The 27,691-nt window shown below is 43.2% G+C and overlaps 1 protein-coding gene across 5 annotated transcripts; it reads right to left on the bottom strand.

The window, feature by feature from the left end:
- Nucleotides 1–193: 193 nt before the first annotated feature.
- GFM2 (GTP dependent ribosome recycling factor mitochondrial 2) lies at nucleotides 194–27,594 on the bottom strand. Of its 5 annotated transcripts, none has more exons than XM_066602894.1 (22): nucleotides 27,528–27,594; nucleotides 27,319–27,453; nucleotides 26,241–26,328; nucleotides 24,507–24,594; nucleotides 23,674–23,719; nucleotides 21,844–21,941; nucleotides 21,621–21,746; nucleotides 21,440–21,528; nucleotides 18,893–18,981; nucleotides 18,202–18,262; nucleotides 17,744–17,929; nucleotides 14,544–14,624; nucleotides 12,259–12,407; nucleotides 11,224–11,364; nucleotides 9,879–9,978; nucleotides 6,895–7,081; nucleotides 5,395–5,471; nucleotides 2,095–2,233; nucleotides 1,839–2,009; nucleotides 1,004–1,119; nucleotides 730–912; nucleotides 194–380 (listed from the first exon to the last, which is right to left on the bottom strand). In XM_066602894.1, exons 3-22 carry the CDS (start codon nucleotides 26,289–26,291, stop codon nucleotides 255–257), a joined length of 2,304 nt encoding a protein of 767 aa, XP_066458991.1. In that variant the 5' UTR covers nucleotides 26,292–26,328; nucleotides 27,319–27,453; nucleotides 27,528–27,594; the 3' UTR covers nucleotides 194–254. The 5 variants fall into 5 exon arrangements, with proteins under 5 accessions (XP_066458991.1, XP_066458992.1, XP_066458993.1 ...); XM_066602895.1 differs by having other exon boundaries at nucleotides 27,319–27,425; nucleotides 27,528–27,576; XM_066602896.1 differs by lacking the exons at nucleotides 21,621–21,746; nucleotides 21,844–21,941.
- Between the last annotated feature and the right edge of the window lie 97 nt (nucleotides 27,595–27,691).

The raw sequence follows: 27,691 nt of genomic DNA, 5'->3' as shown, positions 1-27,691 counted from the left end.
ACCGTTAAAGGATTTCCATTGGCTGGTCTTGGCCCTGTCTCAGTACTCCAAGCTCCCCCTTCTGCTACGTGATAAGCACTATATGGATGTTTTCTGCTCTAAGATATACAACCTCCTTTCCAAGAATTGCAGTGAACTTTCCTTTCATTTTTTTTTTTTTTGCAGGAAAACCAAGACAACGTTGTGTACTTAATTTCTCAGTAGAAAAACAACTTTATAGGTCTAGTTTCATATAAACACATAAGACATCATTTTTATAGAAGTCCCTTCTTCCTAAGCAGAGAATTCTGGTCCTGGGGTTTCATGGCTTCATAGTTTGATAGCTCTAGAGTAAATGTGGCAGTTCCTGATGTTACTGAGCGTAGGTCAGTAGAATAGCCCTAAAAGAGAAATGTAAGAAGTCAGTAGGAAGAAAGTTTTGAGACTATTTACCTGCATCATGGATTAGTATCTTCTCGCATCTGATCTTTTTTCTATATGTCCATTACATTACACCATACAGCCTAATTCACACTTAATTTTTTTTTAAAGCCAAAAACTGGAGTGCTGTTAATATGACGGTTTCCATTATATCTTCTGTTAGGTTCCACAACTTATTTTGGCTGAAAAAAAAGGCTGAAAAATACTGATACCCTAAAATCATAAGAACAGGTGTGTGCGAATCCTTTTAAGGTGTGGAGGTGGGCACAAGCTTTATTGATCTTTTGAAAATATGGAGAAGATACTTGCCATCAGCTCTGCAAGTGGAACAAAGGCTAGCACAACTTTATTATCTAGGCGGTCCTGTATTTCTCTAACACTGCCTCTTCTCTGTGACAGGTCAGCCAAGACTCTGCTCAGGTAATCTTCACCCACCGTAACTTCCAACCTCATCATTGGTTCCAGGATTTGTTTTTCTGCTGCCTTTAGTGCCTAGAGAGGAGGGGGATAAATAAAGTGTTTTGTGAAGCCGCATTACTGAGAAGTTGCTCACTGACTCTCTGCCAGCTAAGTGCATACTTACTTTCTGCATGCATCGTGACACACAAGCAGACAAGACAGTCATTGAGGTGCCAGGTAGGACTTTAACTTCATGTATAATCACTCCAACGTCCTGCAAGGGGAAGCCGAGCAGAGGTCCTAAAATAAGAACATCCAACATTATAGTCCCCATTCATCATCTGGTGTGTATCGTGTATTTAGCACCTCAACCTAAAATGTTAGTAGAAAAAGAAAATACTATTCATAGGCTACTTGTATAAGGAACCATTGCTGCATGTTCCCCATGGAGGAGAAAAATACATTTTGTAGTATACTCATGTTAATGATGGGTAGCGAGTAGAGATGAGCGAGTATACTTGCTAAGGCACTACTCGCTCGAGTAATGTGCCTTAGCCGAGTATCTCCCCGCTCGTCCCTAAAGATTCGGGGCCGGCGGGGGAGAACGGGCAGGAAAGGAGGGGAGATCTCTCTCTCCCTCTCTCCCCGACGCAACTCACCTGTCAGCCGTGCTGGCCCCCCAATCTTTAGAGACGAGCGGGGAGATACTCGGCTAAGGCACATTACTCGAGCGAGTAGTGCCTTAGCGAGTATACTCGCTCATCTCTAGTAGCGAGTCATCGCCCTGATGTAAAATGCCGGGAACATGGAATTGGTACAAAAATTGAGGTATATTACAAAGTTTTTAGCATAGGAACATTATGACAGTAGATAAGAATGTCAGAAAAAATATCTGGATTGATAAGGCAACAAGAGGTGAAGATTGTTAATGTTCATTACATGTCAAAGTGCAAAGTCTGGTGAAGCTATTCAGGTGAGCTAGGGACACACAAACAACTGCAGCCATCAGGCGGGCTCACCTGTGAGATAAGAACTGTGAATACCATTTTCTATTGCTTCTTTATAACCGTTCACACTAGCTGGCAGATGACCAGAATATTCGATAAGTGGACTGTCAGCAGATAAGGGTCTTATCTTCAGTTCTACTGTCACTTGCTGTCGGCTGTCACCTATTATTCTATCCAGTGTATCTAATCATGAACACAACAAAAAAGTTACAAAATAAAAATTCACAAACATTAATGTTTGACCGGTGAAATATCTTCTGAACGGTACCTGATGCTTGGGAACCACTGAGAATGGTTTCTCTATATGCAATCTGAAGGGGTCCGAGGTAAGTTTCCAAACGATACTCCCGTCGTATGCGGTCGTGTATTATCTCTATGTGAAGTTCCCCCATTCCACAGAGAATTAGCTGTAATTCAGGAAAGGGACAAAGTAAAAAGGCAAATTTTTAGAAAGGTCAGTAAAGTTTGATATATGCAACTCAGTAAGTGAAGCACTATATACACAAAAGTATTTGGGCACTGCAGAAAATTGGCAAATAGGCAAATACAGAGTTTGCTGAACGGTATGCTGGGAAGGGCATGGGTAAAATTAAAAGCTTCTCATTTTGTAATAACTATTCATTCATCTGATCAAGCCCTTGTGGGAGGAACTGGAGCGATGGGTACGACACCGCCGCCCACGCCCATCCTCACAACAATCTCTTCTCACAGCCTAACACGAGGAATGGCGAGCTATTCCTGCCCAGACTTACAGAGAACTTGTGGAAAGTACACCACAACGTGTTACTGCTATAATACAAGCAAAAGGAGGGCCGACACCTTACTAAATAGGATAATAAAGCACTTTTACTGAAAAACATGCCGTGTCCAAACACTTCTGTCCATATAGTGTATACTGTACTAGGTGATATACCCGTTATTTCCTCCTTCTACATAATAACTGAAGTTACTATGCCAATTTGTAGCAGTCCCAAATCAGTCATTCATCATAAATTTGAGTATATGGCGCTGCACAATTGGCACATCAACATTACGCGCAATCATCTTCAGTAATATTTCTATAACTAATGTTTATTTATGTCATTAGTTGCTACATAACTGCCACCAGCGGACACTGTTGGCGAAGTCGCTGACCTGCGAAAACTTTGTTTTGATGGTATATCGTAGGCAGCAGCCAGCTTTGCCCGGCCTAATATATGATAAGAAATGAAAGCTGAGTTCTAGCAACCAATCACAGCACAGCTTTTATTTTACCTCAGCAATATAAGAAATGAGAGCCGAGCTGTGATTGGTTGCTATGGGCAACAAAAATTATAGGGGAAGTCGGTGAATTTTCTATCTTAATTCCAACAGTATTCATCGCCGGGTGCTGGAGAACGATCATGCAAAATTTCACTCAAATCGGACCAGAACTGTGGATTTGTACATGACACAAACAGATTTTGTGTTTTATATATAAGATTTCTGAAACGTAGGGGCTGTAGCGTGCACCACAGCGAGGTGTCCAGTCGGCTGCTGAAGATGGACATATGTTTATAGAAGTCTATGCATCAGTCTTTGGGCTCATTGACACAAGAGTATTTTCACTGTGTATTACGCCTGTGTTGCACGAATGTGTGATGTTCTGTAAATGGAGTCAATGGACTTTCATTGTTCCATGCACACCGGCGTGTGGACACTGCGTATTGATACGTGTGGACACTTCTCTATTTCTCTGCGCACCACGCACCCTATATACTTGTGTATGGACAGCGTATCATACGCATACAATACATTGCGTATCGGCAGCATTTCCATACGCATCCCTGCTCTGAGGCAGAGCGGGGAATTTAAAAGTAAACAGTTGCACTGCGCGTGCGATCCGCAGTCTCTGCTGGCAGAACGTATGGTTGCAAAATGTGTAAAACGCTGCAGGGAGATCCCCACCCTTTTTACGCATATGGCCAGGAGCATGAGCTCTTTAGCTGCCAAAGACAGCCAAAAGGAGTACGGCACTCAGGTAAGCAAGGCAAACGCTTTATTTCAGCGATCATTGGGGTCTCAGTACCTGGACCCCCTACTGCTCAAAGCCTTTGACATATCAAAAGTTGCATAAAAGTGCAGTTCTTTAAAAGTTACAAACTAAGCCATACTCCCTGCCTTGATCCTCCACCCACCCTGTGCTGCTGCACATCCTCTTTGTGTAAACTGGCTGCAATGGTGATCACACACACACACGTCGATCACGGTCCTCACTTGTGTCCAGTAGTATACTGTTGAGGCCAGTGATTGGCGACGTCAGTCATAGGTGTACACTCAACTGCAGCCAATATAAACCAAGGACCGGTGGGGATGATGGGAGCAGCAGAGCTGAACTTGTGGGGTTTGGAGCAGCAGAGCTGAACTTGTGGGGTTTGGAGAAGCAGAGCTGAACTTGTGGGGTTTGGAGCAGCAGAGCTGAACTTGAGGGGTTTGGAGCAGCAGAGCTGAACTTGAGGGGTTTGGAGCAGCAGAGCTGAACTTGAGGGGTTTGGAGCAGCAGAGCTGAACTTGAGGGGTTTGGAGCAGCAGAGCTGAACTTGAGGGGTTTGGAGCAGCAGAGCTGAACTTGAGGGGTTTGGAGCAGCAGAGCTGAACTTGAGGGGTTTGGAGCAGCAGAGCTGAACTTGAGGGGTTTGGAGCAGCAGAGCTGAACTTGAGGGGTTTGGAGCAGCATGTAAACTATTGCCCAAGTTCTGTTTTTTTTCTCTATAAGGCAGAATCCCCTTTAATGAGCTGTTCTTTGGTGTTAGACAGCTATTGGGGTAATATAATAGCCCCAAATACAGAAACAAATATTAATAGGCTTTTATGATATAAGATTACAGAAACCGGTTATCCTTTAACCCAAAAGTGACCCTTGCTATAGAAAAATATGGCATAGGATTAAAGCTCCAACAATGTAGAAGGAACAGGTCAGGTCCTGTCACAGTCAAGGACCAAGAGGTGAAGGCAGAACCATTTTTTTATCTGATTCTGACCTCTCTCTTGCAGGCTACATAGCGCTCAATGAACACTTCCGCTATTTGACCCAGCCATCGCATATTTGCCAGGTGTCCCCTGTCAAAGCAGAGATGCAGAGTCTTAGCAGACTCAGACCAACTCTGCCAGTGACTATTGTCACTACAGGGTTATGTTTTTTCCTGTCACTAGGCCTCCTATAGATGCCACAGTTACAATGAAAAATTGCGAAATTAAAAAATATATTAATGTCTGCCAGAGGTCTTATATGATGTCATGGGGGACATAGATGGTAAAACTAATTAGTTACAGGAAAACAGAAAAATCAGAAAAAAATAAAACTCTCTATATAAAAAAAAATAAAAAATGACCCACAGCCGATGCCAACCTAAACAGTCATTTGTGCCCTGTAAACAGAGATTATACAAATTATGTCAAATTGGAAAACCCATTTCTGTACTTTATTTTTAAAATTTAGCATTTTTACACTAAAATAAAACTATAAATTAAATGTTTCTTAGCGGTTCACCCTAGGGGGGAAAAAAGGGCAAACTCTTGGATCTGGAGATCATTCAATGAAAATCCTTACTTGCCCAGAGTCAGGATCGGTCTTCACAATCAGGCTTGGATCTTCTAATTGGAGACATCTTAGTGCATTTTCTAAATCTAGGTATAAACATAAATCGCACGTCTATGAACACACACATGCAATAGTTGATAGTTGGCACTCAAAATGGCACAAAACAACTTTATTAATAGACTGTGTGTGAAATGCTGGTCTGAGTATACATGCCCCCACAGTAAAGTCTATGCTGGAGTGAAATGCCACCAATGTATTAAGAGGATTAAGCCTTGTTAATACAATTGCTGCATTGATCGGAAAATCTGGCGTAGACTTCAGCTGTAATTTATGCCAGGGTCTGACATTATAAAACAGCTGATAGGCTGAGCACAGCCCTGCCCTGTAATGCTAACCCCGCCTGTGACAGGGATGACAAACTTTCAAAAGGTTGCAATTTTGGCACATGATAAAAAATTTTGACTTTTCGGAGGTCCCAATCCTATAGAAAAAGTGGAAACCCTTATTAAAAAGTTTCCATTCTACTTTTAAAGGCAGCTTCACACAGACATATTTGCATGTACAATCCGCAGAGAATAAAGCCCATTCTTTCTCATTTTACACGTGCAAAAGAGAAAAAAAAAAAAAAAGGACCTGCTCTATTTTCCTGCGTATTTGCGCAGCAAAGGTCCCCATAGATGTCTATAGGAAGTGCACAATACGCTGCACAATTCTGTGAAAAAAAAACCTAAATATCTGGACCTCAGTAGTCTAAATAACCTAAATAGCTCTGTAAAAAAATAATAATAATAATAATAATGTTCTCTTCATAAATGTGCAGCTCCATGATGCCTGTCTATTCTGTCGGTCAAGTTTTTTTTACCTCTTTATGCCACCCGTTTTTCACATCCGAAAAAAAAAAAATTCTTTCTGCATCTTTTAAGAAAAACAAAAAACAGACAGCACACGGCTGGGATCTCTGTGTGCTGTCCATTTATTTTTTCTTTCTCTCCCCCATTGACTTGAACGGGTGAATATCCCGATTGCCGGCATACATAGAAAAGCTTTTATAATCTTTCTCCAGCACAGCAAAAAGGGATACAAACAAAAAGAAAACCACTTCTCTCACTCTGCATTAGAGCAGACACATATAGGATAGTGAGGAATGACTTGTATTATTGCAGTGATATGTACTCAGCATGATATGGCCACATTATGCCACGTGCAGCTGTCAAGCAGGGTGTATACTTCTTGTAGATCCTCATAGAACAACGGCCAGTCCATATGATCATTAAAGTTAAAGTGTTCACTAAAGCCATTTCCCTACTCCCTGCAGACGCAGTAGGCTACAGGACCAGGTAGCACAATCGTGGCCGATCTCAAAATGGCACAAAATAGGCAAATATAGGTTTGGGAGGAAGGTGGCCACTTCCATTCAGGGCAAAAGCTGGCTATTTAGTATTTGCCGCTCTTGCATCTATATATTTAGTAGCTATGAAGGGTTGTAGTGTGTCAGCTTTTAGGGTTTACCTGATTGTTTGGCTACAGAGGGAGGTTCGATAGTACAAAAGAAGACTGGCTCTGGTATCTCCACTCCAGCTAGTACAAGGCTGTCTTGTGCCTGCTTGCCCATGCCCGTCTCCCCAGCTTGACCTGCTCTGTGTGCAGCTGCTGATGCCGATGCTTTGGAGGATACAATAGTGTCTCCAGTTGCAGTCTGTGAAAGACAAAAGGTAAGAATATCAGTAGGACAATACAGGGTATGGGGTATACACTAACAGCAGTCTCACCAATATAGTGCTGGTTCTCAACTCACTTCTTGTGAACATTCGCTAGTAGGCACAAGGAGACCCAACAGGCCATGCAATGCTCCTCTGGTAAATCTGGGAAGCCAAATGTACCAGAGCACCATTACACGACCTTTTAATCCTCCTGATCTACATCATAGGCCCATCACCCAGCCAGAAACTTATCATACACTGACCAGGGGCAAAAACTCCAAAACAGCCTGTCTGTAAATGGTTATCTGGTCTCCGGTTTTGGATTATATTCACAGTCATTGTTACAAGGTTTGTTAATCTCTTAATGAGGCGGCCCTTTTTTTTCCCCCCCATTTTTGTTTTTTCCTCCCCCTTAAAAAAAATAAATAAAAAAATCGTAACTCCTTTATCTATCCATTGATGTAGCTGTATGAGGGCTCGTTTTTGCAGTACGAGTTGTATTTTTCAATGGTGCCATTTACTGTACCATATAAAAACCTTTAAAAAGTGGAGTAAAATGACAAAAAAAATAAACAAAAAAACCCCCAAAAACACAAAACCCAACATTCTTCCAACAAAAACAACATAACTTTATTCTATGGGTCAGTGCGATTACTACAATACTAAACTTGTATAGTTTTTTTTTTTTGCTGTACTACTTTTCTTTTTTTCAAAGACATTTAATTTTTTATTATTTTCTGCCGCCATCTTCTGCGTGCAAGAACTTTTTTATTTTTCCATTGACGTAGTTGTGCGAGGGCTCATTTTATTTGCGGGACATCCAGTAGGTTACGTTGGTACCATTTTGCAGTATATGTACGACTATCGCTTTTTATTGCATTTTTTCTGGGAGACAGGGTGACTGAAAAAGTGCATTTGTGGCGTTCCTTATTTATTTAATTTTTTTAGACGACATTCGGGGTAAATAATGCGGTACTTTGATTGATCGGACGTGGTGATAAATATATATTTTTGTTTTAGGATTTAGATTTTCTTTTATTATGGATATGGCAAAAAGGGGGGTGACAAACTTTTATTACACGTGACGCGACCCGACGTCAGCGCGCTATGGGGATGTGCGTCCCCGCCTCCTTTCCAATCACAGCGGACACTCACCGGCTCGTTGCATCCGGCTACAACTTGTGAGTAATTCTGATGTGCTTTTATATATGTGTGTGTCATTGTGTAAATTTTGATGAAGCTTGAAAAAGGCGACAGATAGCCGCTGAAACGCGTTGCTTGGAATGAATAAACCATTCCATTTATCATACTTTTCTTTCTTCCCGATGAGCGCAAAAATTATTTTTTTGTTTTATATTCATTGCATTTATTTCAAGCGCCCTATTGGTGACGCTTGTTGATTTTTGCGGCTCTCCGTTTTACCACGGATCTGGGTTTAAAGATACTTTGATACGTCTACCTGGACTACGGCTGTCAGCGACGTTTACCCCATCAGGTTTACCTTGCCGGACACCAGGTGAGTGAACTCATGTTATATCACCTACTTTACATCTTGTTTGAATTTAAATTGGCGCATCCCTAATCCATTCTTTAAACTTTTATTCCCTTTTTTTTTTAATTACAATTAGTTAAACTTTATTGATTTCATTTTTACTTTTTTTTTTTTGATCGCTCCTGCAGTATGATATAATGCTGTATCTGACAGGCAGCCTATCAAGCCACCCCACGGAGATGGCTTGATGGGCAGTCTGCCAAGACATCGCTGTGGCCTTTCAGGAGGACCCCGGCTGCCATGACACCCACACGGGTCCCTGCAATATCACTGCACGGGGGCCGTATGGGACCCCCAAACATTGTTTGTGGGATTTAAATGCTGCTGTCAGAATTGACAGCGTCATTTAAAGGATTAATAGCTGCAATCGGCCTCGCAGCTGATTGCAGCTATTGCCAGCGGGTATCAGCTATAATAAACATACAGCCCTGCGCTGTATGAAGAGAGGTCACCCTGCGATCTCTCTTCATGCATACCCCGATGTTGCATGACGTAAATGTACATCATATAGTGGGAAGGGGTTAAAAGGTCTGACATTGCCTTGTAGAAAAGCTGCCATCTAATAGGTGGAGCTGCATAGCTATTGCACTACAGATAACTGATACGACAAACTTTTTGAGAGTCAATATTCCACCACCCAGCTTAGTTCAAGAAGAATTCCTTCCTGTCCCAGCTGCTTTCCCTCTACCTGGCAGCCGAGACTGGAGTTGCTGATATAAAGCATATGGCTACCTGCCTCCTGCCCTTCATCTCAATGCAAGTGCCAACAACTAAAGTTGTCACAGCCACTGCAGGACATCACAATGTTCTCCCATTGTTTATAATGTGGAAACCATTGGATGAAACAGCCTCACACCTCTGCGGCACTGAAGGAATCCCCCGGCGTGGCTGTCACAGCCGTGGCAGGAGGATTGTGATATTCTCCCATGGTTTTCAAACAGGGCCAGCGCTGCTGCCTCCATTAAAAACAATGAGCAATAATGCAAAAAGAAAAGGCATGCTGCATTTTTCTTTCACGCAGCATTGCAGGTGTGAAAACATCACAAGTGAGAATGAAATCATTGGTTTCCTAATCATGCGTCATCACTCACTCTCCCATCGCGAGAAAATTGCACAATCTTCTGGCCAGCGTGAAGGCCCCCTTAAGAGCTTGTAAACTCTTTAGGTATATAAAGATATTTATATAAAGTATAAGTCGTGTGTATACTAACCCTAAACTGGCATTGCAAACACACACTTGCCTGTTTAAGTCCCACAATTAGAGCAATATTGCCAGGGGGCAAGGAGGAGATTTCAACCTGCTGATCAGCAAATGGCAAGAGCAATCGGCTCATCTTTTCCCTGTATAAAAGGCATGAGAAAAGCAGAAAATGTTAAATGGGTTGTCCACTTATATGTAAATAAAGCTTGAATCTTCATTCATATAGCATTAACATGTACTGCAGCGCTTCACAACCAGAGAAGTGTGGCTTTACATGGGACATCATAGTCACTGGTAACGGTCACTACAGCAAGTTGTTAGCATATGAACAACTTGCTGTACACAGAGCGCATGTGGCTGATGTTCCCAGTCGCTGAAGCCCACGCCTCCCTGCAAAGTTGTTGGCTAGTCGTGGAAAGACAAAAGATTGCCTGTTTACAGCAGACAATAATTAATCAGCCAGCAACTAATTGGTAAGCTGACGTGAAACGACTAGTGAATGGATTATCGCTCATCACCTACGGCTTGAATTCACTAGATTGAGCGATTATTCGGATAGGTGTCCATTTAAAGCCAACTCTGCATGACAAGTGATCAAAATAACTGAACAATGTGACAAGAATAACTAGGCCCTCCCCATGAGATCCGAGGGTCCTTTTACACGGGCCACTTAAGCACTCGATAGTCATCCCAAAGATGTTCGCGCCTCTGCTTTCACATTGGAATGGGAATCGCTTCAGTTTCGTGTGATCGAACAATTACCTGAATACTAATCGTTGCGTGTAAAAGGGCCGTTACATTATTTTACCTGAAATGATAAAGTTGTACAGCACAGACCTATCACACAGCTGAAACCTCTTACTGTGTACCAACGGATTATTTCATTAAAAACGCATCATATCTACAAGATTACTTGCTGAGAATCACATTTTGCTCTACTAGCGAACACTGTACCAGTTTTTCTTTTTAATGTATGTATTTGTGACAGTCCAGGTGAGGACAGAGATTTGTAGCAATGTGTTCATATTCACTTACATTAGATGCATGTATGTATTGTGACAATACTGCGATCTTTGGCTGCATGAGGTTTGTCGCAGCCAAAGTCACCGTGTAGTCCTAGCCTTAATCTGCCTTCTAGTGGAGGCTAAAGGCACCCAGACATATCATTATTCTACTATTTGACTGTGTGGAGTTGGGATTTATCACCCAGCATCCCATCCAAGTTCCCAACTGCAACCTCCTATAAAAGCATACGAATAAACACAGAATTGTGTATTGGAGCTATTTGGATGTAGAAGCAGGCTTCACATCAATATTATACCTAGTTCACGCTCTTCTATCACAGTGGGAAGGTTTTACCCCTCCAATACTAAAGGAATACGCACGTGCAATTCTTGTTCACGTTATACACTGCAGATTGTGCCTTCATTGTTCCAGAGTAAATTCGGACAAATACCATGGGTCCACGCTGCCGGTCATGAACAACTTTGAATGCCAAAGCACACAAGTCTTCCTTGTACCAAGACCTATAAGGGAACACAAAGTACCCATGCTTTCATCTGAGAACTAATACACTTCAATTAAATTTTCTTAAAAATAAAAGTGAGTGACAGAGTCTCTTTAAAGCAAACAGTTACACTTTTTTTTTTAGCTATTAACACTTTCCAATCCAATGTCGGGCCTGCCCCGACATCATTTCCCTCCACAGCTCCGATGTTGGGACAGGTCCGACACTGCAGTGCAGGAGTGCATATGCACCCGATCATCAGACACATCGGGTGCAGATGCACTCCTGCACTAGTCCTCATCGAGGACCCCTGAGGAGAAGGCAGAAAGGGTTTTTAACCCTTTCTGCCTTCTCCTTTACACATTACATAGCGCTCAATTAGCGCTATGTAATGCACAGAGATTCTGAACGGCGATCATGCGACTGCCGGTGTCACCTGACCCCCAGCTGTCACATGAACGCCAAGCTAGGAGGCTGAAGGGAGAATGCGGAAGTATTACTTCCGCATTCCGCCCGGTGATCATGTGACCACCGGGTGTCACCCTGACCCCAGCTGTCACATGATCACCGAGCCGGGAGGCAGAAGGGAGAACGCAGAAGTAATACTTCCGCATTCCCCCCAAGGTGTAGTGACCACCGGCACCCTCCTGAACTCTGTCAGATCAGGAGGGTGAAGGGAAAATTTATTTTTTCTCATCCATTCTCCCCAGCTCCAATTTATTTGGAGCTGGGGAGAATGGATAAGAAAAAAATAAATGGATTGGAAAGGGTTAAATAAGTAGGAGACCCCCATTATTCTCCCATCCTAATACACCACAGTATGGCTGAACAGAATGAAAGAACATGAATGTAATTTTTAAGAAAAAGGAGAAAAAGTTTAAAAACCAAGTCAACTACCATTAAGTTTACTTACATGAAGTTATGAGAACAGTCATCTGGAGAAGGCAAGTACAACGTGATAGCATCGAGCAGAGGCTGGACACCTTTATTCTTCAAGGCACTGCCACACAGCACTGGAACTGCTGAGCGAGCCAGCGTAATCCTTCGAATGGCGGCCTGCAACTGCACAATACATCAGCAGTTTAATGTTAGTGCAATGCCTTATAAAACAGCTGTTATCACAAGGGGAGATGAGAAAACATTCATCCTGCAGAAATGTGATTACACAGCTTCCATTCATCTAACAGATGCTGGTGCCAAGGTCTTTGGTGGGAGCCAAATGATCCATTTGGCAGCTAGGGGGGGGCACTCTAACTTTGGAAAATGACATTCCCTGTCCTCCAGCAACTATCCAACTCTGTTACCTTTCTTTTCCCCTTCTCTTTATTGTTCTCGGTTATTAAGGCTCTATCTTTGATTTCTTCTCTATCCTATCTTTGGCTTGTCTTCTTCTTTAAAGGGTTGTCTGGTTTGGAAAGCCCACATTCAAATCAACTAATTGGGCATTTTGAGTTGATGGCAAGAGCCCTCATTTATGACCTCCATAATTTAGAGTGAAGGGTAGTCACAGGTGGGTCTTCCCTTTTGAGGACCCATGCTTACAGGAATAGTCCAATAATATCACAAAACACAATATATTTCTTTATTTCCAATGTGCTGGTGCTGCAAGTACACTTGATAGAAGGTTGCCCGCAGATTAGAGTGAATCACCAGGAATCCCGGCAGCCAGATACCCTGTCATTGCATTAGTCTAACGAAAAGGGATTTAAAGTAAGCAGCCGCTGTAAAGCTGGGCCTTGGAGGACATTAGTTATAGCTGCAGGCTGCTCATCATATATGGACTGTGTACAGCTAAAGCACTGTGTTAGCCTGAAAAATTAATGTGAGGTTACATACTTTAGGTTTTCTATACATGAGTATTACAGGGGCGAGATCTTAATTGGCTAACCCAGAAAAATTATATGTGAAAGCTTTCAGAGTTCAGAAGCCCCTTTATCAGGGAGGTAGCAAACGAACAAGTGAGAGAAAAGCACAATAAATTTATTGAGGTCATATCCAGACCCGATATATGGGCTGATGCATCATCAAGATAAGCCAGAAACTAAGGTTTGTGCATAAGATGAAAGGGAAAAAGTGATGACATAGGAGGTCACAGATCTAATGGGTGTGAAGTGTTCATGTAACGGATCATAAATCCAGGTGTTAGACTTAGTCCTTGTGAACCTTTCAGTCATTGACACAAGCACTAAATTTGGTACCTAGATATATAACCCATTACATAAACTCTACACACCCATCAGATCTGTGACCTTCTAAGTCATCTTTTCAATGTTCATCTCTACAAAACTTCATTGCTCCGGCTTATCTTCAGGATACATAACCCCATTTACAGGCTCTGAATCGGGAAGAGTATAATCTCTCCTGAAGGAGAGCACCAAGGTGAGTGAGGAGACTTATAAGGCTATGCATGCTCCTCTGGGTAATATATGCAAATAAGGAAGATGGAACTAATACCTCTGCAGCGCCACCTATTGGATGGCAGAATTCCTCCAAATCAATGTGTCTGACCCTTTATACAAGTCTTAATAACAAGGATTGGGAATTCTGGATGTAACCTAATTTAAATTACTGTGCTTTTCTTCCAGTTCATTTTCCATCTGCCTCTAAACTCCGGAAGCTTGCAAATATAATTTTTCTGTTTAACCAATAAAAAAGTATCATCTCTATAATGCTCTTGTATAGAAAAGACAAAAGTATTTAACACCACACCATACATTGAAGAAGTCTCCTTATTAATAAAAGTTCTTTTGGTTGTATGTTATACAGCTATTTTTTTTTGTTACGGAGCTTTCACTTTGTTCCTCAAATGTATGTGCTTATATAAATGTGCATAATAAAACAAAAAATAAAAAGGCAGGCTGTATGAAATTCTTGGGCAAGACAATGACCAACTACAAGACACAGAACAAAGGAATGAAAAACTATACATAATGAAGAACTAATGAAACAAGCCTGCTATAGAGAAAACTGGACACAATGCTCAGTCTCCATTCCATCCATAACTAGACCTACTGTGCATTGCTTCACCGTGTGCGCTCTTTTGTTCAACTGATACAATACTGTTCAGTAGCCTTACATCAATGGCTTCAAATACATTCCTACTGGAATCTTCACTAAGTAAGTGGGGCAAAGAAACATCACTGAAGATCTTGTTTTAATAGAAACAACCCTTTAGCATTTAAGACATGGCTACTGTACCTTTTCTATGGGTATGAGATTAAAATCCTCACTGTATTCTTCAAGCATTAATGAAGCAAACTCATCATCTAAATCTGCAATCTGCAACAAATTACAATATTTCCAGGGTAAGAGTAACATACATGTCAATTCAACATTTACAAACAATAAAAAAAGAGAACGAAGAGATAGGAAACTAAAAGGGCTTTTTATGTCGGCTCCAGGACGGAGCACCAATCAGTGCTTATGTAAGGCCCATTTAAACGCAATGGTAATCATTCAAAAGATATGTTTAGAGCAATTGTTTTGCATAAACTGCTAATGGACACTAATGTCTATTAGCAGCTTATCACCTTCATTTGCATGTAAATGAGCCTCCGGAGCTGTATGCAGAGAGCAGCAGGTGGTCTGTTCTCTGCATTCAGCTCCTTTGTTCTGCCATGGGCTGCAAGCTGATTACAATGTAATCAGCGCTCCCTTGGAGAATACAGCACCATGGACAGCAAACACAGCATGAGGTCTGTGTTATCTTCTCTGCAGCTGAACAATGGATTTTATGCTCACTTAAAAATCATCGTTCAGCCAAAAAGCGAAAGATAGGAGCATTTACACACAATAGCTTTTGAGTGATAATAGTTGCGTGTAAATGGGCCTTTAGTTCCATTTACATGGAGCAAAGCAGCAGTAGTATGTGTGTCCAAATGCTTGTTAGTAAAGTCGTTCTGGCACATACAGTTTCATTATTGTTAGCAGCCCATTCCTGTGTAAATAGCACAATGACCCATGGACAATCAATGATTTTTACTGCTGCAATACATTTGCTTATTTGTGAGCTAATCTCCAGCATCTTTATGTGATGCAATGATTAAGATTTCTTACTGGACATCTGCCCATGTAAAAAGGCCCTTAAACAGGTTGTCTCACTTCTAGAGGTTTTACAGCAGGAAGCAGATAGCTCCATACATTGTGCAGTGGCCTGGGTTAGCACTGCATGTTGAATCCTTTTGAAGTGAATGGGAGTCAGCCAGCAGTACCAACCCAGGTCATTGTACAATGTACAGAGTTGTATGCTTCCTGCTGCAAAATGTCTAAAAGTCGGACAACCCATTTAAGCCAGACTTTTGTACATTACGGGATCTATTAGAAAATTCATATCAGAATCAAATAACAGGATTTGGCAATGTAACTAGCATTTAAGGGATTTCTCAACTAAGGGTGGCTCTAAATAGTCGTGCAGCATACGATTGACTGTGCGTTTACAAAGAACAAGTGTTGGTGACTTGTTCATTTTCACAGTTGCTGAAGCACACAGCTCACTGCAAAAAGTTATTGGCTACTCATTAAACAATAACGAATTGTCTGCTGACACCCAATGATAATTAATCAACCAGCGACTATTTTCAGGTGAGCTGAAACAAAATGATTAGGCAACGGAATTATAGCTGGTCATCCTCTTGGTGGCTGTGTTTACACGGAACGACTGTTGCCTATATTCGCTCGATAGAGCAATTATTTGGACAAGAAAGCCATTATTTGGACAAGAAAGCCACTCTACGCAAGAGATGGCAGGTACTTTACAGAAATGGAGCACCCTCGCTCCGCCTCGACTACCAAGTGGCCCTGAGCAAGTGGAAAACAAACAATAAAAAAAAGTCGAGTTGCACCCCTATATTCTGGTGATCAGCGAGGGGACCCTGTGACATTCTAGTGTTATGTCATCATGTGCTTATGTCCCTATGATATGAAAAATAGGTTCTGTCATAGGACAAGCCTCTTTACAGTGTACCTCCACTTACATGTAGAAAGGGAGGTTATTTCCTAATATACGTCAAGATTGTTCTCCCTCGCTCCTGTAATAACGCAGCTTGGCCTGCACCGTCTCCGCCCTACACAGTGCTTATATACAGAAGGGAAGGAGGTGCAGGCTCTCCGCTAGCCTCCTATACACAATACAGGAGTCTTGTCCTGCAGGTCCTATAGCACCAGACAGCGCCCGCACCCCCATCTTCTCTTCTGTATGGTAGAAGCACCATGTAGCACTGACAATGGGCAGTCTGTGCAGAATTAGTAAAGGTAAAAAAAAGAGCAAGTTTAAGAAGTCCATCAGTAAAATAATATAATTGTGTGAGTACTGTACAATGCAGCAGGAAAGAAGAAAAAGGGGCTTGTGACACACGTAGGTACACCAGTGCCTTCACCTGGTTTTTATTACAGGCATCAAGAATTCAACAGCATTTAAAAGCCGCAGACATAAGGGCATGCGTGTAAATATACATACACATGTATAGGTTTCGCGTTTTCTCCCCCGTTGCTTATTAATATAATATTCTGTTATTCTATAGAAATAATTCACCCCTCATCTAAATATTTTCCTTACATTTAATGACTCTACAATATTGTTTTTTTTCTAACACTGTTAATTCTATTTTTTTCACTGTCTCATTTTATCCCAGCATCCTCTTTTTCCTTAGAATTCACAGATTACATTTTTTTCAGTTATGATTTCATTTACCGTTTCTCTCATACATAATGTAACACCTAATTAGTTATTTTAATCATATATTGCTTGAATATATGTATACGTTTTTATAAATCAGGGCCCTCGCTAGGATTCTCAGGCCTCCCTCAGACGTTTTTTGCAGCGCCATTGCTTTCAATGAAGCTTCTCAGACAGCCGCTCGATTTTCGAGCAAAGTCTGTTCTATTTTGAATGTTTAGCGCACCTCATCAATGATGAGATATGCTAAACTCTGCTGTCAGCCACAGCTCCCTGCGGTCGAAAGCAAAAGTAAAATCGTGGAGCTTACCGCAACGTTTGTGTGAGGGAGGCCTTACTTCTATTCTTTTGATTTAATTATTTTTACCATTTCCTGTGTGGATTAATTTAACTTTTCGGTGAAACTAACTGTATAATAGTGGATCAAACCCACCACACACTATCAGAAATCCATTCTATTACTAGCATTTCTATTATTAATTACTATTTTTTAAGTATTCATTTTAAGGATTTTATCCCTTTTATGGACTCATGCATGTTGCTTTTTAAAGGATGCATTAGCCCACTAGGACCTTCCCACCCCAATAGCAGCCATGCATGCCCTTTTAGTGATTCATCTAATATAAGCCCTAGTTTACATCGGACCGTACCATGACAGATCCCAACTTATCTACGGCTTTTTTTTTTCTTGTTGATACATTGTATATTTACTTTAAAACTTTACTTGTTCTAATAAGGCATTTCTGGCTTTTCTTGCCAAGTGCAGAAGGTCAGGATCCATTAGATCACTAAGAGGTTTCCTCTGGAATCTTTTCCCGTCATCTCCGTTGGATTGCGATCTCCAGCTGAGGCATTCCATGGTTACTAAATCAATCAGACCTTTGAATGATTTTCCTTCTCCTATAGGAAGCTTTATATGGGAAAAAACATAACTAGTAGATGATCACATGACAACCACTGCAATTATACAAAGTTGTAATGCATTTTGCAAACTCAAAAAAAAAGGACTAATATGCAAGTCTTTTGAAGTGGCGAATAGCTTAATATTTCGTATTCTTTAAATAAATAAATAAATAAAAAAATAAAAAAAATCAAATAAACCTGGCAAATGTATGCTAAGAGGAGCATGGAAGCTTTACAGTATACATCCGCTGGTTGATTACGCACATTTGACCACTTTACCTGTAATAGCAGGGGCCGGGCTTTCAACTTCGCTTTGATGCTTTCAATGGAATATGTGAAACTAAAGTAACAAAGAAATGACAAAAATTGTACATTTCAAATATACTGCGGGACGTATCGAGGAAGTAAGACAAAATCCATTCACACTGCCCCCTCACGTGATTTGGAGTAAGTAACGCCGATATCCAAATCCATATTACACTATAGTCTGTAATTATACACTGCTGCAGAGAACAGGATTGTAGACCCCAAATAATCTCCATTAAATGGAACCTCTGGTTTTGGGACAAAATTCTGTCCTGCGACCGGAGGGGTATAATACCTGTAGTAGGTCCTCTCCGTCAACGCTCCGTTCTACCAGTCAGGGGTCCCGTTTTCAGGTGGTCAAGATCGATATCACCATTTTTTTAATTACCTAATTGTGCACTGCTCCGTGATTGGCCGGTGCTGATCACATGAGCAGTGATGGCCAATCAGAGAGTAGGTATAATAAATTGGTAGTTTAAACATTACCAATGCACTGTGGCGATTAGGTAGTCTAAAGATCTTGTTGACTATTTTGGCTAGCCAAGAACAGAGAGATGATGGAGAAGATCTACTAGAGATAATATACCCCCTTCCCCTCTGGTCCTGGAACTGAATTTTGTTCTGAAACAGGAGAGTCGCTGCAATTCCATAGCTACTGCAATACCTGGCTCCAGTCTTGTCCATCTTGTTTAGAAAGCACAGTCGCGGTACAGAGTGTTTGTCCGCTTGTCTCCACACGGTCAGCGTCTGAGCCTTTGGGGTAAAAAGATCTTATAATTATCCTCATATACTGAGCTCACACTCCACAATACAGAGTCACCGCTGAGAATACAACGACCTACTGCAATGTACTGCTGGCCATCTGATTGCAAGGTTTACAGCATTTCAAAGTTTGGCAGCCAGCAGGGGCGGACACAAGGCAAAATAAGCCATAATCCCCTAGTTCTCTCCCCGCAGGGATGATTACTGTATATACTCGAGTATAAGCCTAGTTTTTCAGAACATTTTTTTGTGCTGAAAAGCCCCCCTCGGCTTATACTCGAGTCAGGGAAGTCTTTTAAAAAAAATAAAAAATAAAACCTCTATACTCACCTCCAAGCCGGCATCTATGTCTCTGGCGGTGGCGCGGCAGGCTGCTTGAATTCTCTCCGCTGTCATCCCCCACCGTTCTCTTTGCTCGGCTCTGTCATCCCCTGCCGTCAGCGCTTTCTAAGTAAGAGCTGTTATTGGATCGAGCATCAGCCAATCACAGCCGGAGCTCGATCATTCACAGCCAATCAAGCCGCTTTAGAATTCTCCCTGCTGTCATCTCCATGCTTGGCTTTCAAATCCCCTGCCGTTAGTGCTTTGTAATTAAGCGCTGTGATTGGATTGAGCGCCAGCTGTGATTGGCTGGCGCTCAATCTAATCACAGCACTTACTTACACAGCACTGACAGAGCCGAGCAGAGAGGACGTCAGGGAATGACAGCAGGGAGAATTAAAGCAGCTTGTCGCACAGACAAGAGACGCCGGCTGGGAGGTGAGCAAGGAGTTTTTTTTTTTTTTACCTAGTATATACTCGAGTGTAGCTCGGCTTATACTCGACTCAATAAGTTTTCTCAGTTTTTTGTGGTGAAACTTATTGTCTCGGCTCATACTCGGATCGGCTAATACTAGAGTATATACGGTACGTTGTGACTACCCCCATATGACCGCTGCCGTCATCCACTCTTCGCTGATCAGTGGAAACCAGCAGTCAGACATTTATCGCCTATCCTGAGGACAGGTGATATATGTCCATTGTGGGCAAACCACTTTAATATCTTGGCATCTCGTTGATGCACATATGTCATAGAAAGGGGGTGGCTAAGGCGAAATGGCATATATTTATTTACGGCATGTAGAGTGTGCAGGGGATGTTGACTGACTGACAGCTAGGGTCCCGCTGCAATGACGGATGTTGGTGAAAATACTGGGTCCCGCTGTTAATCCCTTACATGTCATGATGTTGATCGTGACATGTATGAGTTTAACAGAGATAGTGCGCTCCTTCTGTATCATCATCTGCCCTCAGCCATGAAATTGCGGAAGGCCAATGAGTTGTAATGGCAACCAAGCACCAGTCAATGGTGTCTGTATCTGCCAAGGCTTATCCTAGACAGTTTTAGTGATAATATACTGCGGTATGTAATCATGAGATCGCAGGTTCAATTCTGCTGCAGGGGCATTCAAAAACAGTTTTAAAAAAAGCTTTAGGGGCAGGTCTCCCTTTTTAAATTTAAAAAGATTGGTATTAATCCAAAAAGTCATGTGTACCCCCAAACTATAACTTGCAAGATAAAGAACAAGTGCTCTCATGGCTAAGTTGACGGAAAATACAATGCAAATTTTTGTGCGCATCTGCACCAAAATCCACCACATGTGAACGCACCCTAAGGCCTCCCTCACACAGGCGTTTACAAAAATGCTGCGTTTTTCTACGTACTGCGTTTTCAGCAATGTTGGCATGCATTTTGGCTGCATTTTCAGCACAGCTGAAAACGTAGCCAAGGAAGCTGGAAACTTTTTTCAGACTTTCTGGCATAGCAACCTGCGTTTATCACTATAAAGTTGTGCCGCGTTTTCAGCAGTGCTGAAAACGCAGCCCATTCATTTCAATGGGAGACACACAGCTGAAAATGGGCAAGAATAGAACATGCAACGCTTTCAAAATGCAGCGCTGGAAACACTGCGTTATCAGCCTTGTGTAAGCAGCCCCACCGAAATGAATGGGAGCCTAGCACTGCTGAAAACGCAGCACAAACCGCTTTACAAAAACGCCTGTGAAAGGGGGGCCTAAGGGAATCCCTGCTCTTCACCCATTAAACCAAGATGACTAAAATGCATAACTATTGCTACAGAGCAGAATCTCTGCCGCGGAAGCCGCCGCCCAGAAGCAGGAGCCGGCAGGCGGATCTCCGCAGTGAGGCTGACAGATAAGCCAACAGCGGAAAATCGCTGCAATTCGCCGCATGCTGCGAATTGCTGCTATGGAAAGCGTGCATTGCGTTCCCCATGGCTGGATTATCGCCGCGGGCAACGCAATTCAAAAACGCCCGTGGACAGGCAGCCTTTTTTTTTTTTTTATAGGTAGAGGAGGTGCTATTCTTCGAAATGTTACTGCATATCTTCAAATCCAAATAAGAAGACAGTATAGACGACCATGTACTAACTAAAAACACCCGTTATACCTCCACACCGGCTGAGGCGTCAAACACAGCAACTGCTCCATCCAACACCCTCAATGAGCGTTCCACTTCTACGGTGAAATCCACATGTCCTGTGAAAAAACAATATATTGTTTAAGAGATGTTGCACAGAAGCAGGTAAGAGTTCTTGTACAGATTCCAATAGACATAGCTCAGGGACAACCTGGAGTGTCAATCAAGTTGACCCTGTGTCCATTCCAGTCAAATGTGACAGCAGCAGACTGAATAGTGATCCCGCGTTCCCTTTCCTGCACCATGTAATCAGTCACTGTGTCGCCATCATCAACATCTGTTGTAAAGAGATACAATGGAAGCATATAAGGCTGCTCAATGATAAGGAAGCCACTATGTATATGTAGATATAGGCAGTAGTACATTTCTCTTACCTCCGAGAGCCCGGGTATAACCAGAGTAATATAACATCCTTTCCGTGGTTGTGGTTTTCCCAGCATCAATATGAGCCATGATGCCTATGTTTCTGATCCTGCAGAAGTAGGATACCAGGGAGAATTACCACAACTAGCGTGAAGGAAAAAGAGGAAACTGCAGCAACCGATCAGGTGTAATAGCTCAAAATTTCCAATGCAAAAAAAAAAAAAAAGGGAAATATATAAGAATCACAGAAAGCGGCCATATACTTACTGATACCAGAGGGCAGGTATAAACACCACATGCCCAACATGCAGACAGCCAGACTGCTAAATGGAGGAGCAATTGCACAAGCGCAAGGTACTGATGAACAACTGCTAACAGACCCTCCTTATATTGAGTGGGGCGGCTGCTTAGTACTATTCTTGCACAAAAAGAGGGCATATACAGGGTGTCAGGCCATATGATATGTGTAGTGCACCATGCAGGCTTACAACCTATTAATGGCGCCATATTTCAATCCAGCAGCCTGCCCTGCACCCCATAAGTGAACCACACTGGCACCCTGAGCTCCCTCAGCGTCCAAAGCCATACTGCATGTTACTGATAACTACAGATAAAGCCAAGGTATTGGATAACATTTTGGCCAAAATACACAAGCTCACAACCCCCGTCAAGGGTCCTCATTTACTTGTAAATCTCTACACGAACATCAATTTAAAAAAAAAAAAAAAGTCACAGGAAGCGTCCATATACTTACTGATATACTGATAAAAGAGGGCAAGTATAAACACCACATCTCTCAACATACAGACAACCAGACTGTTAAATGGAGGAGCAATAACTGCGATTTTGATTGAGGTTAGTGTAGTGACTCACAGAGAAATGAGGACCCTTGATGTCAGCTTGTGTATTTTGGCCACAATATTAACAAATACCTTGTATTTATCAGTAATGTGCAGTGTGGTGTTGAACGCTGGGGGAGCCCAGGGCGCTAGTGTGGTTCGCCTCTGAGGTGCAGGGCAGCCCGCCGGAGTGACTAGTGTGGTTCGCCTCTGAGGTACTGGGCAGCCCGCCGGAGTGACTAGTGTGGTTCGCCTCTGAGGTACTGGGCAGCCCACCGGAGTGACTAGTGTGGTTCGCCTCTGAGGTACAGGGCAGCCTGCCGGAGTGACTAGTGTGGTTCGCCTCTGAGGTACAGGGCAGCCCGCCGGAGTGACTAGTATGGTTCGCCTCTGAGGTGCAGGGCAGCCTGCCGGAGTGACTAGTGTGGTTCGCCTCTGAGGTACAGGGCAGCACGCCGGAGTGACTAGTGTGGTTCGCCTATGAGGTACAGGGCAGCCCGCCGGAGTGACTAGTGTGGTTCACCTATGAGGTACAGGGCAGCCTGCCGGAGTGACTAGTGTGGTTCGCCTCTGAGGTACAGGGCAGCACGCCGGAGTGACTAGTGTGGTTCGCCTCTGAGGTACAGGGCAGCCCACCGGAGTGACTAGTGTGGTTCACCTATGAGGTACAGGGCAGCCCGCCGGAGTGACTAGTGTGGTTCGCCTATGAGGTACAGGGCAGCCCGCCGGAGTGACTAGTGTGGTTCACCTATGAGGTGCAGGACAGCCCGCTGGATTGAATATGGCGTCATTAATAGGTTGTAAGCCTGCATGGTGCACTACACGTGCCATATGGCATGACACCCTGTATATGTTTTATCTATGTGCAAGAATAGTACTAAACAGCTGCCCCCTCAATAGAAGGAAGGTGTGCGAGTGGCTGTTCATCAGTTGTTAGTGATTAGGACTACTTTAGGCATCTGGAGCAAGCCTGTAGAGGTCGAGTCCTGTGTGTTTACTTACTTGGATACTGGAGGGGTGATGATACTCCGCAAGGATTTGACATCCCCTGTAAGACAGCAGCAGAAGAATTGGCTATAGTCTTAGCCATCGGTGTAGTACATTCAGTAAAATACATTATCTCTGAAGAAAAACAGACAAAAAGATAATCATGGAACCTGTCAGCAGCAGAGCCAAAGCCAGTATAGGGTAGTGAAGCTGAGGAGGGGATGTGCTCCAGGTTATATAGCACATTATTGGGGCTGTATCGTGTCTGATAATAAAGGATTGTATAAATATGCATTTACAACTGGAATCCAAGAAAGAGAGGTCGAGTAATAAAATAAGAAGTCTTCTCAGCACAGCTTTGATTTTTGAACAGATATGTGTTTTTTTTAATCCCTTAATGCTCCATGACATACAGTTACGTCATAGAGGTTCGGTGTTTGTATGGAGGGGGATTGAGAGCCGATCCAGCTCCATACAATGTGGGTGCCAGCTGTTTCTAACAGCCAATACCCGCCTGCAATAGCTCTGATCAGCACTCCACCTGATCGTGCCCGTTAACCCTTTAAATGCCGCCATGAGTTTTAACAGCAGCATTTACTTCCCCCATCTGAGTTCAGGGGTCCCAAATGGCACCCCAGGCTAAGATTGCAGAGTGCTGTTCGGTTGCTACGGCAGCCTTCTGAAAGCCCCCATGGCTGCCATTGCAAATAAACCATCAAGCCATACTTATAGCTTTTGAGCGAATTTTGAGAGATAATCGTTGTGTGTAAAAGGGCCTTTATTCTTCCCGAAACAGCAAGACATTTGCAATGCAAGGCACAGACATTTTAACCACCCCATAACCCTACCTGCTGGCATCCCGTAGTTCCTGGAGCGGCCATGATGAGGTCTTGGTCTACCACATAGTACGCGTTGGCTTCTATAGCAATAAACACACTGTAGAAGGCAACAGGGTTCACTCTGTCAGGCAATACTAAATCACGTTACCAAGCAAGAAAACAAAAAAAGGAAGACTGTGCATGACAGTGTGCGGGAGATATGCTGCCATACACAGCGATAGGCCGATCATACAGCCGTAAAAGGCTGCGCTACAGACAAAGCGTCTTACACATACACTAGTGTGAGCCGGCCCCTAGGGTGGTTTCACATCTGTGCTGGAACCTCCGTTCATTAGTTCCATCACAGATCCAGCACAAAATACAGAAAGAAATGGGGTCCATTCAGTGCTGTTCTGTTCCGTCATAAGATGGACCCGTTCGGCCAGGGGATTCTGCATTCCTGCTCCCTGAACAGAGCAGAAAATGGAGTCCCCGACTCAGGTGTGAGAGCAGCCTCGGTCAGAATTCACATTTGGAGTTAAAGAGAATCGGTCACCATTAGAGATGAGCGAGTATACTCGCTAAGGCACATTACTCGAGCGAGTAGTGCCTTAGCCGAGTATCTCCCCACTCGTCTCTAAAGATTCGGGGGCCAGTTTGGGCTGGGAGCGGCGGGGAGGAACGGAGGGGAGATCTCTCTCACCGCCGCAACTCACCTGTCACCGGCGCCGGCCCCTGACTCTTTAGAGACGAGTGAGGAGATACTCGGCTAAGGCACTACTCGCTCGAGTAATGTGCCTTAGCGAGTATACTCGCTCATCTCTAGTCACCATCTTTATAGTATCTCTGTGAGGGCAGCGTAATATAGTGATGGGCACGCTGGCTGCAGGGACATGTCTGCCTTATGTATCTGTGAACAGTTTATCAGAAGTGTATATCTTATCAGTAGCCGCGCACAGAGGACTACAGAAGGAATTACATTCATGTCAAGGTGATATACCGGTGCGTTGCACTGTAGGTTTATGACTAGCAGTCCTGGAATATACAAAGTGAGCCACAAAAATGACCCCAGAACCGCACTGTTATGGAAGCTGTCCAAAAGAAAATCTGTGTTGCCCATAGCAACCAATCACAGCGCAGCTTTTATTTTACCTCAGCAGTATAGGAAATGAAAGCGGAGCCGTGATTGGTTGCTATTGGCAAAAAAATTACAGGGGAAGTCTGTGAGTTTTCGATTTTTAATTCCGCCAGTATTCATCGACTGGTGCTGGAGAACGCTCATATAAAATGTCACTCAAATCGGACAAGAACTGTGGATTTGGATATGACACAAACAAACAGATTGTGCGTTTTATATATAAGATCTGCTGGCTGCTAAACTCCCTCCTCCTCCCCTTTGCCGGCAGCTCCTATAGGCTTCTATGGGAGTTGCCGGCTGATCGGAGGCAAAAGATAGGGCAAAGCCTATCTTTTGCGGCCGCAATAAAAGCAGTCAGACGGAATCCACTGCTATCTTTTCCAGCCGGACGATTTTACGCATCCAATGCTATTCAATGTTTCAGATAGCCGCGATTTTCGGCCGACGTTTTACGCCAGCAAAATAGCCACGATAAAACATTTGTGTCAATAAGGCCATATAGCGAATGTGAAAGACTGAACGATTCTCACCAACGATGTAGCTGATGTATTAGCAGGCTGCACGAGCGAACGATGATGTCACTCGATCATTCGAATGAGAATCAGCTCGTCTAAAAGGAGCCTTACCTCTGGGTAAATGGAAGACTTTCCAAGCACAGACTTCAACACCACAAACATACTTTCTTCTCTGGATTCACACACACGGCGTAACAACCTATAAGAACAAGAAAATAAAAAGTTTTCTGTTTAATGTTTCCAAGAAATGAGCAGCTGTACAAACACCAATTAAGGCTAATGCCCACGGACGGATTCTACCGCATTTCACGTGGTGGAAATCCGCGGCGTTGTCCCGCAGCTATTAGGTTATATTGAACCTAATAGCTCAATGCTCACGCTGAGAAATTCCACAGCGGAATTCTGCAGCGTGAAATAAACCACGGCCTGTTCTAAATGCCGTGGGAATGGATGCCAGCCATCACGCTATACTTCCGTAGTAGCACAGCGGAAGTATAGCATGAATACGCTTCCCCGCCCACGTCATAGGACACTGCTGGCGCGCCATGCGCTGTACTGTGCATGTGCGCTGCCGCATCATGCGGGACTCACAGCGTATCCGGGAGGTGAGTATGGGGTCTTGGGGGGGGAGGGGGCGCCATGACGGACACCGATGCGGTATTCCGCTGGCGGAGTCCGTCGCGGCCGTGGGCATTAGGCCTTACAGAACATCTCCACCCAAACCTGCTAGCTACCATATACAGCAGTATGTTACAATCATTGCCAAAGTGCCTTATGGTTTTTTCTCTTTTCTTCAGTTTTTGCATTATTTTTCCATACAATAAAAGCTGCCATTTTTTAATAAAGCAAAAAACAGCTGCAGCAATTTGTTACTATGCGCAGAAGACCTCTGCGGCGCGAGCACGCTGCAGCAGGACAGAAGAGGGCAGACAGCGCAAGCGCGTCTAATCCAGGCAGAAGAAGGCTTTAGTCGGCGTCATGGAGACGGGGACGCCAACACCGGAGGGGGTAAGTGAATAACTTCTGTATGGCTCATATTTAATGCATGATGTATATTACAAAGTGCATTAATATGGCCATACAGAAGTGTATAACCCCACTTGCTGCCGCCGGACAACCCCTTTAATGGATATTCCCAGCTCAGAAATCCTACTTCAATGTGTTTGAAATCGCAAAACAACGTACTCACCCATAAGATGTTTAATTCCAAAATGATCCGTTCTCCAGATATTTATTCCTCTGCTTGGTTGCTGCTCGTACCCATTTAAAGCACAAGTCCACTTTCACTGAGAATCACTGCAAAATGTCCCAAATTGTCACTGATCTAACATAGGGATGAATATATTACTGAATGCAGGTGACACTCTGTAACGTCCTACCCCTATATACATCCCTTACCTAGCAGTATAGCAGGTCTTGCACTGCGTACACCACGTGACCTTCATGTCCGAAAACATGTGTCCACGTGATGACGAAACTGGGATGCGTAATGACGTAATTGCGTAACCATAACAGGTTTTGACCTTCTTCCCAGAATTCCTGGCTGGACTCTACCATTACAT

The sequence above is a fragment of the Eleutherodactylus coqui genome, chromosome 5 (assembly GCF_035609145.1).
Source record: "Eleutherodactylus coqui strain aEleCoq1 chromosome 5, aEleCoq1.hap1, whole genome shotgun sequence".
NCBI classification, from domain to species: Eukaryota; Metazoa; Chordata; class Amphibia; order Anura; family Eleutherodactylidae; genus Eleutherodactylus; species Eleutherodactylus coqui.
This window is presented reverse-complemented; position numbering and strand designations above follow the sequence as displayed.